The sequence below is a fragment of the Schistosoma mansoni genome, chromosome 1, assembly GCF_000237925.1.
Source record: "Schistosoma mansoni strain Puerto Rico chromosome 1, complete genome".
Taxonomy (NCBI): domain Eukaryota; kingdom Metazoa; phylum Platyhelminthes; class Trematoda; order Strigeidida; family Schistosomatidae; genus Schistosoma; species Schistosoma mansoni.
Window position 1 is genome coordinate 45533091 of NC_031495.1, and position 17335 is coordinate 45550425.

A 17335-nucleotide genomic window follows, 5' to 3' on the forward strand; every position below is an offset into this window, starting at 1 on the left:
ATTATTTCTTCAGAGAATATTGTTTTGCCTACTTATATCAATTTTTTTAATTTTTCTATCTGAATATAAAACAAATTAAAACACAAAGGAAGAAGCTTAATATTTTAAGTTAATAGAAATTAATCAGTTTTATTCTCGAATAATCATTTATGTAAATCATATAATATTGTATAAGTTTTCTATATCTCTATGATCAATGGTATAATAGCCGGTCATTTATAAAATACAAACAAGCTACATGCAGCGATTCGAAGAATTTGAAATAGAAACTTGTTAAAAATCACTGAGTGAGGCGGGATCGTGGATATGCGCTGCTGAGGAATTCCACAATGGGACGAAACGGCCATCCATAGCTTCCAGGTTTTCCATGATGGTTTAGCTTCAACTGAATCATGATTTCAACTGCATAAAATTACTAAAATCTCCATAAAACCTCATTCTGATAAAAATTATAATCACCAATCAACTATCATACAAGAAAATCTAGTTATTCACAATTTTGTTAAAATACTAAAAAATTTTTAGTTATAATATTAAATTTATAAATAACCACAATTATTAAGTTAATTTTATTGAGAGATATAATGTAAGTTTTGTTCTACGATAAAACTGTTGACAAGAGAAAAAAGTTACAAAGAATAAGTTAATAAGGTACATCTTCAAGATAATGAATTGAGTTTTTTTCACCTATTATTACATATGCTTTATGTAAAAATTCGCATTGTCTAATCGATTACAAGAAAATTAGAGATTTGGTTAGAGTAGTTTTGTATCATCCCATAAATTCCTTGATCTCAGGCCTGACTAATGTTGGTGGACTCAAATCTCTTGGTTAAGTTCCCTTCAATAATTAGAATCAATATTTGAAGTTGGTGAAATTCCAAAAATATGACTTCAATAACAAGGCAAATACATTAATAATTTATTTTACATAAAAACAGTAAATAGAATTGAATAAGATAAGGATTACATGCAACATTGTGTAAAAACGTGATGCAGCATCCAAGAAATTATTGACATGTAAGGTAACCGCACAAATGTAAACTAACAGTGTAGCTTACAAGTATCCTCAAGATACTATTACCTTATTCATATGATAGAAAATGACATCAGCTCTGTTGATAAGTCAAATATATATACGTATATATAACATCGAACAACCACCTTGATAACTGTTATTATATGAATCTCAACGGCGTTTGAATTCAGAAGGCAATAAGAAGAAGCGACTACAGTTCATTAGTGGATAGCACAGATAACAAAGCTAAAAACACATCGAGGGAATCGGAGCAGAGAGGCTAATAATTTATGTGTCTGAGTGAATACAGAGGCGAATGTATGGTCAAATCGAAACAAGACGCGGCAAGGCAAGGCAAAAGACTATTGATAGGATTTGACCACATTTATACATGAGAAAGAGAATGATTCATTGAGCAATATTTAAGATATTAACATTTTAGCTGGAGAGATATGTGAGTAGGATGTTATATGTGATCAAGCATACACGTTTATACAGACATGATAGTGATCATAATAACAAAATAAACGAATTGTTAATATCCAAATAACATTGTCTGTTAAGTAAGTTAATAAAAGGGCTTGACAAAAATTAACTATAATCAAAATTCATTGTAAGATTGTTGCTATAATATACACAAAATATCTCTGGTATAACGTGAAAGTTTTGCTTCCCTGTCATTAGTTTATTTTGACATCTACTACAAATAAATATATCTACCATGTACAACATATATTTAAAAAAAACACCTATTAAAACAAAACACATAATTAATTTTAAGAAAAGACCAACTTACTTTAGCTGGATTTATTCTTATCCCATAGAGTTCAATTTTTCTTACAGTATCCAATAAATTATAATCTGCTTCAGCAGGTGATTGACCTCTAAAATTTTATTTTTCATCGCAAAATTAGAATAAAATCATAAATTGAACGACGTATGACAAAGTTTTAAGTTAATATATACATCAATAATTAATTAAATCTTTTTTTATCCTTCTTCGAATAACAAACAAATGCATATTACTTACCATTAACATTAAAACCTTCTTTAAAATCTATGGAATAAATATTTATGGTTAATATAGTTTTTTTTAAAGAATATAGTGTTCTAGTAAGAATCTGTGACCAATCGAGTTCAATCCTGTTTTTTGTCAAGAAGTTACCTACCGAAGAATATAAAAGACAGTCATGGAATATCGTGGAATGATTAAAGTTAAGCTTGTGCAGCATTGGATTCCGGCTCAGTGATTTTCATGAAAGCCTGGAAGTTCTAGGTTCCATTCTTAGTTGTGGGGTCTTGGATGGCCATGGCATAGTATTTCCATACTAGAACAAAACAGCTTACTAATACTTCCAGATTTTCAATGGTTGTATAAATAAGATCGGTTTGTGATCTCAATAGGAATATAATATACTTTGATCAAAACAGATGTAATCTACGGACTAAACAAGCCTCAGTAAAAAACATGATAACCTAGCCAATTTTTAGGATTATAAACAGATATGTAGGCTAATTTTATTCAAACCGTAACAGAATAATTAGGTGCTTATTACTTTATTTCGAAAAAAGTGGAATATAAAGTACGAAAATGAATTACTTCTTTGTAATAAAGTTCTGTAAGTGTATAATGTAATGAAAAGAGTATAATCACAACTTTTTTCATATACATGTTTAGTACTTTCCAGCTTTTTTTTGTTGAGTTGTACATTGTATTACAAGTATGTTAATTATACTAAGTTGTTAAATTCACTAATATCGTTTATATTGTACAAAATGTTCATGTAGTCAAATTATTATTCGAAATAGATATATAGAAACAGTAGTAGAATAATGAAATATGTGGATCATAAACCATATAAAAAAATGAAACAGTTATTGACTCATATTATAACGATTGTACATCATTGTATTCCAAATCTGTGCATTATTATATAATCTGACGGACATATTGAATATAATTCCATTTAGAATTGTGGGTTTAGACTGTGAGATAAGTTTTTGGAAACAAAACAAACCTGTTGCTTATTGGAAGAATATATATATCACATAATAATAATAATATATCACATAGTTCTGATAATCTTCGTCTTCTCATTACATTATCGAGATATTGGAAGAAAATCAATTAAAAGTCTCTTGAGAAATTTCATACACATAGTTCCCTTTATCATTTTGAAAAAAAGCAAGAAAAAAGATTCTAGCATGAATTCATTTTATTTTGTTAGTTCTCGTCAGCTGCTTATAACATTAAAGAGTTTAGTTAGGGGTTATGTTGAAGGTATATTAGTATAGCAAGGGAGTACCTTGCAATTTTCCAAGGTGATTAGTAAGCAGCCAAACTCCATTATTCTGAAGTTTGCGGAAGTCGTTGCTATCAGGCGTCATAAACCTGATTTATATGTTCAAAAGGAGATGGTTAATAATATGTCCTTGCCTTGGTGACAAACATTCCTTCATTGAATCTTAAATCTTTTTTTAACTCTTTCTTGCATTTATTACACCATTGAGTTTTTATTTCAACTATCTTTCAAATTAATAATCTTATTTTATTAACATAGCATTACTTATTTTATTCCTATCAGCGTTCACTTATTATGTAACCACTTGTTTCTGGACGTTTGAGCTGTTATCACAATCAGTGTTGCAGGACTTTCTTTTACATAAGGTATATATTTACAACATTCAGTCTATTAAATTTATTTACACCCTTTCTATACTAATATGCCTTCAACATAACCCCCAACTAAATTCTTTCATATTGTAAGCAGCTGACGAGAACTAACGAAATAAAATGAATCATGCTATTCTGCTATAATCCTTTTCTTTCTCTTTTCAATTAAAAGTCATGGGATATTAAACAGTTGTTTTGTTCTAGACGTTCATTTAATTAGTATAGGGATCATTCATGATTGATTGAAGTAAGACATTAACAGTACGCGCGAGACTGAAGGTACTAGGTTCGAATCCCGTGCGCGAGGTTGTAGGTACACACTGCTGAAGGAAGTTCTATACTACGACGAAAAGGCCGTCCAATGATTCCAGGCTTTTAATGGTGGTCTAACAATGACCACTTCATGATCACAATCAAAAACATCCTATTACTTATTGGTAAAATTTGATACATTCGATCAAATCAACCAATTATTACTTAACAGAGATATTATTTTCCCGGAATTTATTATTTTGTACTGAATACCGCATCTATTATTCTATTATTAATTTATTTCAATTAACTAAAATTTTATATTACAAATTACTTACACTACATTGTGTTAAAAATGCATCAATATAGAATTTTGCTATTCATATGAAGTATAAATTATTAGAAAGGCATAATGCTAATCTATGTCGAATATCAACAACTATTGAGATGATATGTATTCACAAAACAAAATACCTGATGTTAGTATTGATTATTCAACTGAAAGATTCTAATTCTAATTTGAAATGAAGTAAAATGGGAACTGGTTCCCTAGTTATTGTCACTTCGTAAACATAACTATTCATAAATTACACAAAGTATTATAACTCATATATAAATTTAAATATTATTGTCCTTTCTTTTATTAATTGTAATAAGTATATTGACAGTTATTAAATTAAACTCCTAAACTTTAAATAAATTAAGAAAATATATAAAAATAATAAAAAAAGCCAGACAAATTTATTACAAAATTCTGTCAATCATTATTTATTTTCTTAAAGATAATGAACAGTAAAGATATTCTCATAGAAAGACATAAATATCAATTAAACTAACGGGAACATTTAATGTGATTTTACATAGTGATCATGCAAAAGTAAAATAAACATGTCAATCTTGAATTAATTTTAAAATAAAATAAAGATACAGTTTTAAATCAGTTTACCATTATGAATTGTTTCTGGAGAAAAAAAACAATGACAAGATTATAAAATAACTAATTGTTTCTCAAATTTCTAGAAGATTCATTTAAAAGGATTCACGTAACAAAATTCTTGATCCCAAATCAGTATCAATGTAGTTATTAAGCCTTGTTCAAACAAATTGTCAAGAAAAGGTGTGTAATTTAGTTTATTATCTAGTACTGTAGTGAGAACGAACTCAAGTCGGAGAAAACCAACTTATTTTTCAATGCAAAATAACAAAGTGGATTCATAAAGCATGAAAACCATACATAAAATACATTGTTTTCACATCTGGCTTCAGTTGTCCTGTAAGTACTTCATGGATCTTCCAATCCTACTGTTATTACAAATGCTCTCTGTCCCCTGTTATATCCTGGTGAAGACATAAGTACGGATAACTTCCGGGACCTATTATTGAACGATTATTCTATATATATTCTTTTTGTTTAACTATCGAGTAATTAGATTGTGTATATCTATATTTATCTTATTATAAGCTTTATTTTCACCTATAGATTATTATTATACGAATTTCTGTTCCTAAATTATATTCAGTTTATTGATTACTGTCTCCCACGTTCACAGACACATCTGGCTTGATTTTGTACAAATATTATTTCCTATTTTATGGTTTGATGCGGTCTGTCTGTCTAGTATATAAACCGAGTATGCTTGAAATAAATGATTCGCATAGATTCGCATAGCAGAGGCTGTAATTGGTGTTCTGGACTCAATTGGAAGGGTTAGGCGGATAAGGGACCAATTAAGACGCTAAACTGCTCATACTGGTCGAACGTGATTGATTTGTCACAGTGTTAAGATTAGACAAGTCGTATTTCGATTGGTGGATAATTCACGTGATAAAAAAGCCGGACATAAAATCAATAACGAATTAGCATCATTCCTATTTTTTATAAAGTCATAACAAACTGGTGACGGCCTTTTATGGAGTCACAACATCCTCCTTCCTGTTCTCTTCAATTCAATCTTCTTCTCGTAAGCATAATACTTTCTGTCGGCGCTACATACTGCTGATATCTGTCAGTATATGTAGCATACACCACACTCGTCCTCCTAATGCAGACAGACATAAATATTATGTAGCACCACAGTACTACCATTATGACACTACTACTTCTACGCTTTACATTATTAGGTTCACAGTTCACCTACAAGGTCAATAATGCAAAACTGTTACCGAACACTTAGAAGTATTCCTATGAGTCGAAATTCGCTTGGTAAGCCTGAAAAACACAATACCCTAGATGAATTCAAATCACTGACCGACTGAAGCTGGAAAAACACTGAAAGTTAAAGAGGTACTGTGAGGTTGTTTGATCATAGAACAAAAAGGCTTTTTAATACAGTTCATTCACAACCTCGCACCTGAAATCAAACCCCTTAACATAAGTAATTCTCGTTATATATTCAATTCAAATATAAAAAAACATCAGATTGAAAATGAAATTATGTTAAAACCGTGGACAACATAGTGGTATTTTCTGTATTTTTTTAAAAACTATATCTGCTTGACAACCTCCTATTAGATTTTTCAAAAACAATTTATGGCTAAAAACTAATTGTATGATTTCATGATCAACATTCATAAATGAAACGTTATAAGTATAAATTTTTAATAATTTTCCAGATACAGTTTATAAACTGCATAAACCATTATTTTTTATGTGGTATCGATATTAATTTGAGGAAATTAAATTAAATTTTCACATTCTACCACTATCTACTTGCTATGTTTTCATTTTTTTTAAAAACCTTTGGAGTTAAGATTGTCAAAAGTCAACACCAGAAAAATTACAGATCAGTCTAAGTTTCTTATGGTATTATTGTTAGTTATGCTATGGTTCGATTTAATTTTTATGCAAAAAAAGATAACGATTTGAATGGAACTTCCTCATTGTTCACTTTGTAAGTTTGACGCATAAATATTGGCTGTACCATTTATTACAGACAATCATCCCAGTACTATTTTTGTTTTCATAAGTGACTTGCCTCTAAAATGATTCACGAAGTTTTAGCAAGGTACCATGACTGGCGAAATTCAACAATGTCAGGAAATCAATAGTGATTGATGATTTCATTTGACGATTGTCGTATGGTATAGCAAACAGTCTTTTGGCCAAATAATTGGGTTTCAATTCAATGGTCTACCTGCCGTATTGTTGCTGTGAGACAAAAATTTCTTAAACCTTATTCCCTGTGAAATCGTGAATGAGCACTGCCTAGAAGTGCAACTCTCTCTCTCTCTCTCTCTCTCTCTCTATATATATATATATATATATATATACAAACGATGCATGGAAATGCTTATAGTTTCCGTACTTATAACGTATTAACTGATATTTACCCATACTTGATAACAACATTTATGTTGGACAAAATGAAAAGCCAACTAAATAGACGGTGAGTAAGAGGAAACAAATATAATGAAGAAAATAATGTGGAAAACAATGTGAAACTCATCAACCTGGATACTAAACTAATATTATCAGGGTATTTTCAAGGTCAGAACATTATCTGTTCCTTCAAAAATTCTGAAGGATTTGTTATCACCACCAACCGATAAGGTTCAGTTCAGATTTGAAGCTAAATACTTCCTCCAGATCGATGGTGTTGCTACGACTAGTTCATTAAGACCATTATTATCTAGCACATTTATGGCATATATTGAAAATGTACCTGAAGACCTTATCGAAAACATGTCTCTTTCTAAGAGATATGTGGATATGAATTGTTTATTGGATAAACTTAACACTTCTAAACGGCATCAGTCTTTCATGTGAAGAAGAGAAAAACGACCAACTTTCTTTCTCAGATATTCTTATAAGTAGATGGTTCAATCAAACGATACATTTTAGAAATCCAACTTGGACAGGTCAGTGCTTTGATTATAATAGTTATGGCCCGGTTCAATACAAACGGGGTTTGATAAAAGGGCTATTTAACAGGAATGATAGTATTACCACAAACGACAGTATTGATGACGAAGTGAGATTGTTGAACAAAACGTTTATACGAAATGGTTTACCTGTAAAGTTTATAAATCGATGGAAAGGTCAAAAAATTGTGAAAACTACTATATCTTTGGCACAAAAAAGTCTGTCTACATGACCTTACAGTTCATAAGTATATCAAATTACCTTTGTTAAAACAAAAGCTTAAATCAATTATCAACAAAATGTACTACGCAGAAGGGGTCATTATCAAATAAAAAACAAAGTCCATGCTTCGCCAAAAACCTAAAATGCAAGGATGACTGCGTCAAATCTTGCAATGTTCGCCAATTTAAATGTATATGTGACCACACAAACATAAGGAGGGGTAATCGTGATCTCCAAATAAGAGTGTCTTAACATGTATCCATATGGTTGCAATGGCAAGTAAAATCAAATGACCCAATAAAAGTAGATGATAAACATCTATCGCCTTCTATCGCCAAACATATAGTCTAACCGGGTCATACTACTGATTAGCACGGTTTTTGTGGTGTTGTATAAAAGTGCTAAAAGGAGTATACTAAGATTTATTAAAGCCTTGAACATACGAAAATTTAAACTTTCTCTACGTTTTCAAAAACAGTTTGTCCCCACTCTAAAACGTACCCTGATAATATTACTTTAGTATCCAGGTTGATGAGTTTCATATTGCTTTCCACATTACTTTCTTCATTATATTTGTTTCCTCTTAACCACCGTCTATTTAGTTGGCTTTTCATTTTGTCCAACATAAATGTTGTTATCAAGTATATGTGCGATCAAATTGTTTGGAATGTATTGTGCTAATATATCACTTAGTTCTGATAATTTTCGTCTTCTCATTACAATGCCTTAAAAAAGATTTATCGAAAAAGTACCTTTACCTGTCACTCAGTCAAATTCACAAAAGAAAAGTTAATGAGTAACTGAAATTGTAATATTGCATTCAAAATTTCAGAAATAACGTTATATTCAGTCACTTGAGGGATATAAGTGAGAAAAATGTAAAACTAAGGAAAATTCTTCCCAAGACAACATTCAATAATTTTCTAGCTTCCAAATATATTCTTTCAATATTATCTGTCCACACTTGTTTAAATATTCGAAAAAGTGTGAGCTTCTAAGTAGATAATAGTAAAGGTATGAGAAAAGAAGCATTTTAAAAATATCTAATAGATTAGCATAGTATCCCTTGAACAATTTAATCATACATTGACTCTTTAAAATAGTTATATATGGAAAATAAAACGCCAATTTAGACTACTTGAAAGAGAAGACCAAATAAAAGATAATAAGGAAAAACAGTATGGATCATATTACTCTGGATAATAGATCAACATTCCAAAGATAATTTTAATCCAAATACATATTCTTTTTTAACCACATACGAGGAATTTGAACTTTTTGGGGGCTGAATTTCCAAGAAATCTAATCTTTGGTGTTAGACTATGTATTATGCTAATATTACCAAACATTTTAAATAAACTTCATCTTCAAATCGCATTGCTTTAAATATGTTCGTATTGAAACAACAATATAAAAATGAAATATCCTCTATCATAGACATTACATAATTTTGTTTTTAGCTTATATTTCTCATCATTACTGTTAATACTACAGTGTATAATTGCATCTTTTAAACTACATAAAATATTATTTCTTAAGTAATCTATACCGACTTACTGATAGAAATAAAGGAAAATTAATTGGAATAGGAGATTATTTTTATTAATTTAAACCGATGTTAACCAATCACATGACTTTGTTTTAAAAACAAAACTCTCTGTATTACAGATAAGATACATTCCTTACTTTGTTGAATAACTAAAGAATTCTTTAACGTAATGAAGCACGAATTACAGTTGAGAACGAGAAGGAAGTTATGTATAAAACACAATAAATGGAAAATAGAACAAAGGAGAAAAACCAAAAGGTTTAAATGGTGAATGAATACAAGGTAGGATACAAAAATAGTCTGCTTATTTCAATGAGATCGATTTGAATTTATATTGCTAGTCGTTATTTGTTTCGGTTCGGTGAAAGCAAAATTCATGAGGAAGATTAAAGAGAATAACCGAGATAAACAGTCAACAAGATGGATAAAATCATAGAATATAGGATTTAAAAAGTTGGGGAAACAAATCAAATTATCATTATTTTTCAGTTAATACTGATTTCAGGACTATTTTCAATATTTGGTTGTCTTCAGAAGTTCATAAAATCTACAATGTTGCGTAAACCAAATAAATTAAAAGTCAGCCTTTCAAAACTAAGCTCATTATGTGACACAACGCTGAGTAAATATGTGAAATGTTTGCCAATAAATGGTATAATTATGTTAATTTTGTTTACTATATTCGTCGTTGCTGAGTATAATACAATTCGCTTTAAATACCTTTTAAAGAATTACACTTAATTCTTTATTGAACGTAAACATTAAAAATATTAGACGAGGTCATGTTGGTTCACGTAATTTCCTATCTGAATAGTAGTTGCATAATTTACAAACCATATTATTTAAACTTTATTATATTAAGAAGAAGATGAATATCATTGAATATTATCTATTTCAACTTTGTATGCGTTGTGATTGAAGAAACGGCGATAAGATTTAACTATAATAGATACGTTGTTTCCATTATAAAATTTATTGAATTAAAGTACAACGTATTCATGTGATTTCGTTTGATTTTGAGTCGAATAATAAATTTCAATTGTAGTAGATCGATTTAAAAAAATCCAGATTGTCATTTCTCAAACTCTAAATAGTCGTTCATATTGACAGAATTAAATTAAAAAGTCTAAAGACAAAGTCATCTCTATTGTTCCATTGTCAACAATTAATGTTCATTTTTTAAAATTGTTTGAAATGCTTTATACTAACGTCGTTATAATAATAGAAAAGGAGATTTCCCTCGAATACAAACAAATTTGTATTGTGGAACTCATGGTAGATTAGGTTTTCTAAAGAAATGTTAATGATCAAATAAATAGGTGATCTAGAAGGGAAGCATCCCACTGATAAAATTCATACGAGACTGGATTTTACTACAACAAGCATTTTTCAATGTTAATCAATGATAGTGAGACAAATATAACTTTTGAACGAAAAAATTTATTCCCTGAGAAACACAAAATTGTCAACATTGCTGATGAATTGAATACAAGCTAAACTTGGAGTTAAAAAAGCTCCATATAAATTATAGAGATTATAAAGATTTAAAAAACACTAAAAGAAGTATTGATAACTAATTTTCAAGTAAAAAGCATCAATTATTAGAGCCATGGTAGAAAGAATGCTTGCACATTTCGCTTTAGTACATGGAGTTTCGGTTTAAATGATTAATCACCAACGCTTCTACACCTCAAACTTTTTATAGAATAGTTTTTCATTTGAACTCAGTTGTTTCACCATGTAAGTAAATTAGAAATATCTAGTGACGCGTTGTAACCAGATTTAACAATATTTTTCAACATTGGGCCCTTAATTTTGCTAAATTCTCCTTTTGAGAACTACTCAGGGTAATTCTAGCAAACGTAATTAGACAGCAATCGCTTCTTGCGACCAGTATAAGCTGTTTCATAAGCTTAAGTGAATTCACAACCAGCAGAGATTTTGCCCAAGACAGGAGCTTAGTTTTATCTTATACACAAAAAATAGGGTATCTGGAGTCGATAATACGAAATTCATCGACATACAACTTCTTTCCAGATTTCTTCATATGATTTTTAAAAAAATCGTGACAATAGTATCTTTTATAAACTCAGTGTTCATAAAGGGTTTTTTTCAACAGCAATTAATATTGACCTATGGTTTCTCTGCATGAATCCGGAACGGTAACCATTTTTGATTAGTACTAGCTGAATTTGGGGTAGTTCATCGTCTATCGCTTCTTCGAAGCATATTTACCTAGTAATCGAGGATAAAAAGCAAATCAAGTTTCTCTTTGTTCTTAATGAAACGCAGCTTTGAAAATTCAAGCAATGGTCATTCCGTGTTAATTTGCTTACATTTATTCACCAAAGATATACACATTTCGCTATAAATCCTTTTAACATTATCTCATCTTGAAATACAAGTTTAAAGCCTTCTAATAAATAAACAATATCATGAACGCAACGGTATATTATGTTTTGTATACCATTGTATCCAATATAAATTACTTGATAATCATCAAAATGTTCATTCATCATGTGAATAAGAAATTATTACATGGAGGTCGCATTAGGTCACAAAGTCACTACAAAATAAACATAAAAATCTATAGATCTTAATATGTCATACTAGATCTAAAAAATAAAGTGGGGAATTTTAAACTAACCATTATAATTTATTTAGTTTCGAATCAGAATGTTTACTTAATGGGAAACATTTTACATAAGTGTTTAAAGAGTTATTTGGAATAATGAAACTTTTTTTGACTTTCATCTGTGCAAAGATTCAATGTTGTGGTAATCACCAGTATACAATACATTTTATTCCCGAAAACCTTTGCTTTATGTCAAACCAGTAAAATGATTTTCACTGTATAATGTAGGTTTACACCCCTAATGGATGTTTTAGGTAGTGTCGTTTTTGCTAAGCTGAATTTAAAGAAAATATGTCTATCAATCACAATATTAGTGGTCAACAAATAGGCCATTCATTGAGAATGGAGAGAAACCAGAAATATTATAAAACTAAAAAAATAACTGGTCACAAACGACGTCAAGAAAACGAAGTAACTTTAGCAAAAACTCACTTCTACCTGAAATGAGAATTAATAATGTCCAGAAGTCCTAAGCCTCAAGGTACTTATCTTGGAACGGGTTCATTGTATTCAATAAATACTTTATTTTAAAAAGTTAGAAATATTAAAGATATTTACACCATATCCACAATCAAGTAATTAAATAAAACAATTCAAATGTTAATTGACAAGCCGAGAATTGGTTGGTATCAACAATGTACAACAGAATATGTCAACGTTTTCTAAGTTAAAATTCTTGTTGTTAATTGAAGCCGATGAGCAGAACATGAAATAAACGAAGGAAAAATAAAGCCAGTTGAATAATAGGATATGAAGAGAAAAAAATCTGAAAAAGTATTAGATGCAACTTAAAAGTTGTAAGAATACGAATACGTAAATATTATTTTTGTATAAAGCGATTGAACGTATTGAAATATAAAAGGGATTTACTTACTACTCAGTTAACTAAATTGAACAATAAAACGACACAGAATCAAAGAAATCATTTGAAAAAAGCTTAAAAATACAACCGCTAAGTTCATGTGAAAAACATGTTTATAAACTCTTAAAACTAGTAGGCTAAATAGTAATATATTTCTTTTTAAATAATTCACTAATAAAGCTTTTAGACCATACAGTTTATAATACAGAATTTAGTTATAATACAGTCTGTACTGATCATCGACTATGATAGGTAAATGAGAAATAATAAGTTGGCCAAAGAGAGTTTATTTCTGCGTCAAAGATAGTACTCCATAGTTTCGTTATGTGTTTACTAATTTGCTTGTTGACCAGATGCGAATTTTCTGAGGTGGTTGGGTTATGATGATATGTCAAAGTGGTTATCCATCAGTATGACCGTTTGAAAACAAAAAGTTCAGTTATCGACATTTGTTTTATGATGGGACACCGTCAGCTACTTATTACTATTAGAGTTAAAGCATTTTACTTGAATTTAAAGTGAATATTAACCAACTGCAGTGGTTTTTCGTACTTCTAAACCATCGAACCACACTTGGTATTTTCCACTGCCCAACAGCTTGTGAATAAATAATCGGTTTTTATACATTAATTTCTAAGTCATTTATAAGACTTATGGGTAATTTGATACTAATTACGACGTTAATGTGACGCCATTTTATGTATTCCGAATTTTCCGATTATGCAATATATATATATATATAGTGACAGAATAAAACTCTAGCATGGATAAAAAACAATCAACAAATGATAAAATAATACTTACATTAGATTACGATGGCACTCAGCAATTTTTTTTAACATTTCATCGCTAGGTTGATTGAGCAAATGTAAACCAAATAAATATGAATGATCTTGATACAGATCTTCCAGAAAATCACCAATTTTCGCTGTTTCGGTTTAGTTTTATATCAAAAGAAAAAAGTGAAAAGAATATGATTAAATTGTTTACTTGGAAAAACGATATATGAGAAGTAAATTTTTGTAAATTATAACCATTCATTATTAGTTAACAAAGTTTGTTATAAGTATCAGCAGAATGCATATGATGAAAACTTTCGTTACGATAATTTCACTTGCCAAAATATTTGTAATTTTTGCTTTTCAGTGTGTAAAATAGTTATAATAACTATTTCCGCCTTAAGACTTCAGAAATACTTGTATTCCCCAGATTTAATCCTGATAGATTTTGTGATAGGTACTGTTGAGGAGTGCCATATTATGACAAAACAGCTAGCTATGCAGTGTTTCTTAGTTTTAAATGGATGTCTAATTAAGATCAGTCCATAACATGAAGAAAACGGAAAATATCTCAAAATGTATTCATAATAAATATCAAACCAAAAGCTGAATATCCAGCTATGTTCATGATGTAAAAATGCTTCATATCTTTTGCTGTCGCCTTTACAGAATTGTTTGAATTCATTATGGATGTAAGGAAGTTTTATTTTTAGTATAGTGCATATGAAATATTGCAATAACTTTGCTTATGAATGATTCTAAAAATGAATAAAACTTTTCATTTATGATATACACAATAATTGTTAAAGTTAGTTTAAAGGAGCTTAAATGAATTTCTAAACAGTCACATTATCTCAAAACATACAGTTGTCTTACAGGTTTTATATATATAAATTTGTTTATCTGAGTTGTTATATTGATGGATAGTTATCAGTTCATTATTACATGTATTATTCCGCCAGTAAATAAATCAAAAAATCTAGATTCTGTTAAGTGACTAGTTTGATATGTTTATTTTTAAAATTAAAATTAAGTTGGCAATAAAACTATAATTTAATAAAGTTACATTACGTCCAATACAAGAATCGCTCATCAATACAATCTTGCTATAGTTTAGCTCGTCAAATATTCTGTATTTTACACTGATGGATACAATTTCGACCGATATTTATGAACTTACATTCAAATGCTAATCATTAACAAGTTGCGTTATTATTAAGGGTAAATTTTCTTATTACAAACAACTATCTTCAGTCACATAGTACAATAATAGTATTCATTTAAACATAAGACAAAAACTTTCACTTAGAGCTAATGTTTCGTGTAGAAAAGTTACTAGAGGAATACGATTTATTCTCTTGATTGGAGCTTCAGAAAAACTGGACTCCTGAAATTGTCATGAAAATGTCTGCTGCTTTCCTGTAACTGTGGCGAAACTAATTACTAGTTTGATGAGAAGTTTTTTGACTATATGCGGCCCCCCGAATATTCGCTTCAGGCCCCTTCGTCAAATTGCTAAAGTTCCAATAGATTCCACGATTTTAGAACTTGCAAGTTTCAAAACACTGAGGGATCTCTGAAAACATGTTATTTAGGAATAATGGTGTCAACAGGTTCAAATACCTGGAAGGCGTCTAAGAACCAGAAAACAGCGTGTCATTGTAAAATACTTTCAAATTCCGGGGTCGCCTGCTTGAAAATCTAAGCTATCTATTCCTGATATCTAAATATTTCAACAGTTTATCTGTTGTTGTTTGTCTTAACACATCATTATATCTATCATTCGCATAACCTACTCAAGAGCTTTTATGAAACGTTTACAACCTTTCGCTGTACAACTTACAAAAACGTACACTCAGAGATATCGTGGTGACTGGCAAAATACGTTGAAAAGAGTGAACATTGTTCAGATGTCTATTCCCGAACTAATAATATCTAACTGGCGATCACTCCATATTTATCGTCAGGATAAATGAAGAAATAAGGAAAGGAGACTTGTTGAAATACTTTGTACTGAGAATTCTATACTGTATCAAAAATAGAATATTGAATAAAGCCATTACCAATAATATGAATAATAACTGGTTTACTAATCATTTATGTCTAGAAAATATGTTTCACAAAAAAAACCGCTCAAACAACCACAAATTCTCAAGTTGTGTAGATTTATACGATCTCTCATTTTTAAACATTTCCAAGTGTTATTGAAAACCTCTCTCTCAACATTGTCTACCGAAGGTGCACTTTCATCAAGATAATTGTAACAGTAGTCCTAAACAGGACGAAACGTGCGTCCTAGATTCCATTGCTAACTACTCTCTATCTCTGTTTCAAATTCTGAATTATTGTTTTAACTAAAGTTAATTGTTATATACGTCTGAACTAATAATCAGTATAAAATAAATTTCGCTAATAATGATCTATGTTTAGTTAATCCATCATACAGAAAAAGATAAAAGTAACTTCTTATGATAATCAAAACAATAGGTTTATATATAAACTGTATGAAAATTAGAAATAAATCAAATAGTGGTCATAACAATATGAGTTGGCATTATTGCCGACTGAAAATATATAGTACAATAACCTTTTAGAGAAATTTATTCAGCATTCATCCCTATTTACTATATCTGACCTAATTCATATTATTCCACATATTACGTAATTTCTGATTTGTAATCCCATTGTTCTATCTCACCCCCATGTCAACTATATATATTCTGTTCATATATCTTACGATTTTATTTCACTTATAAACTGATTCAAGTTAACACTACTACAACTCCAACATTAACGATTCGATTTTATTTTATATCATAAACACTCCTTGATTCACATGTTACAGTTTCTTAAATGATGTACTCTGCCTTAAACTTGGCCAATTTTTTATGGATTATTAATTTGGATTTATAATTGTAGAACCTGATGAGAAATTAATAAAAAGAATATTCTTCGTTCATATAATTGTGTTTTATAATAAAATAATTGTAAAGAATTATAGAGAAAACAAATCGATACAAAAGGGGAAATTTAAATAAACGATAATACCATACATTATACCTTCTTTGTTATTTCATATAATTACTAGAATAATTTGGATGAGCAAAATAATACTATCAATGACTAATCGCATTCACTTATTGTAATTGTTTCATCTAAATAATAATTATTAATATTTTTGACATGAAATCAATTATAAAAGAAAAGGTTGCCAACTATTTTTTTAAAAAAAAGAAGTGAAGTATTCAATGAATGAGGGATTTATGCAAATTACAAAGCTTTCATTTTATAAACACATTTATAAAATAAATAATTAAATCATATGTTGTGATGAATATTTTACTAACCATCTAATAGAAAGAAAAAAAGTAATCTATTGAAATATGAAAGAAAATCAAACAAAGTTTTATACGATGAGTAAGCAGGTCAACTTGTAATTAGTTTATAAATGGGACAACAATATCTTCCTATTATGCTGAATC

The 17335-nt window shown here is 29.4% G+C and overlaps 1 protein-coding gene across 1 annotated transcript in view; it reads right to left on the reverse strand.

Annotated features, from left to right (window-relative positions):
- The window catches only part of Smp_196300 (putative rhogef and pleckstrin domain protein), a gene marked incomplete at its 5' end in the record, with an annotated part of 88149 nt that extends 74233 nt beyond the window's left edge, over positions 1-13916 (reverse strand). The window contains 2 exons of the mRNA XM_018794587.1: positions 1815-1902; positions 13879-13916. Of these exons, the coding sequence (XP_018648985.1) occupies positions 1815-1902; positions 13879-13916 (126 nt within the window). The remainder of the gene's footprint in view (positions 1-1814; positions 1903-13878) is intronic.
- Positions 13917-17335: the final 3419 nt, after the last annotated feature.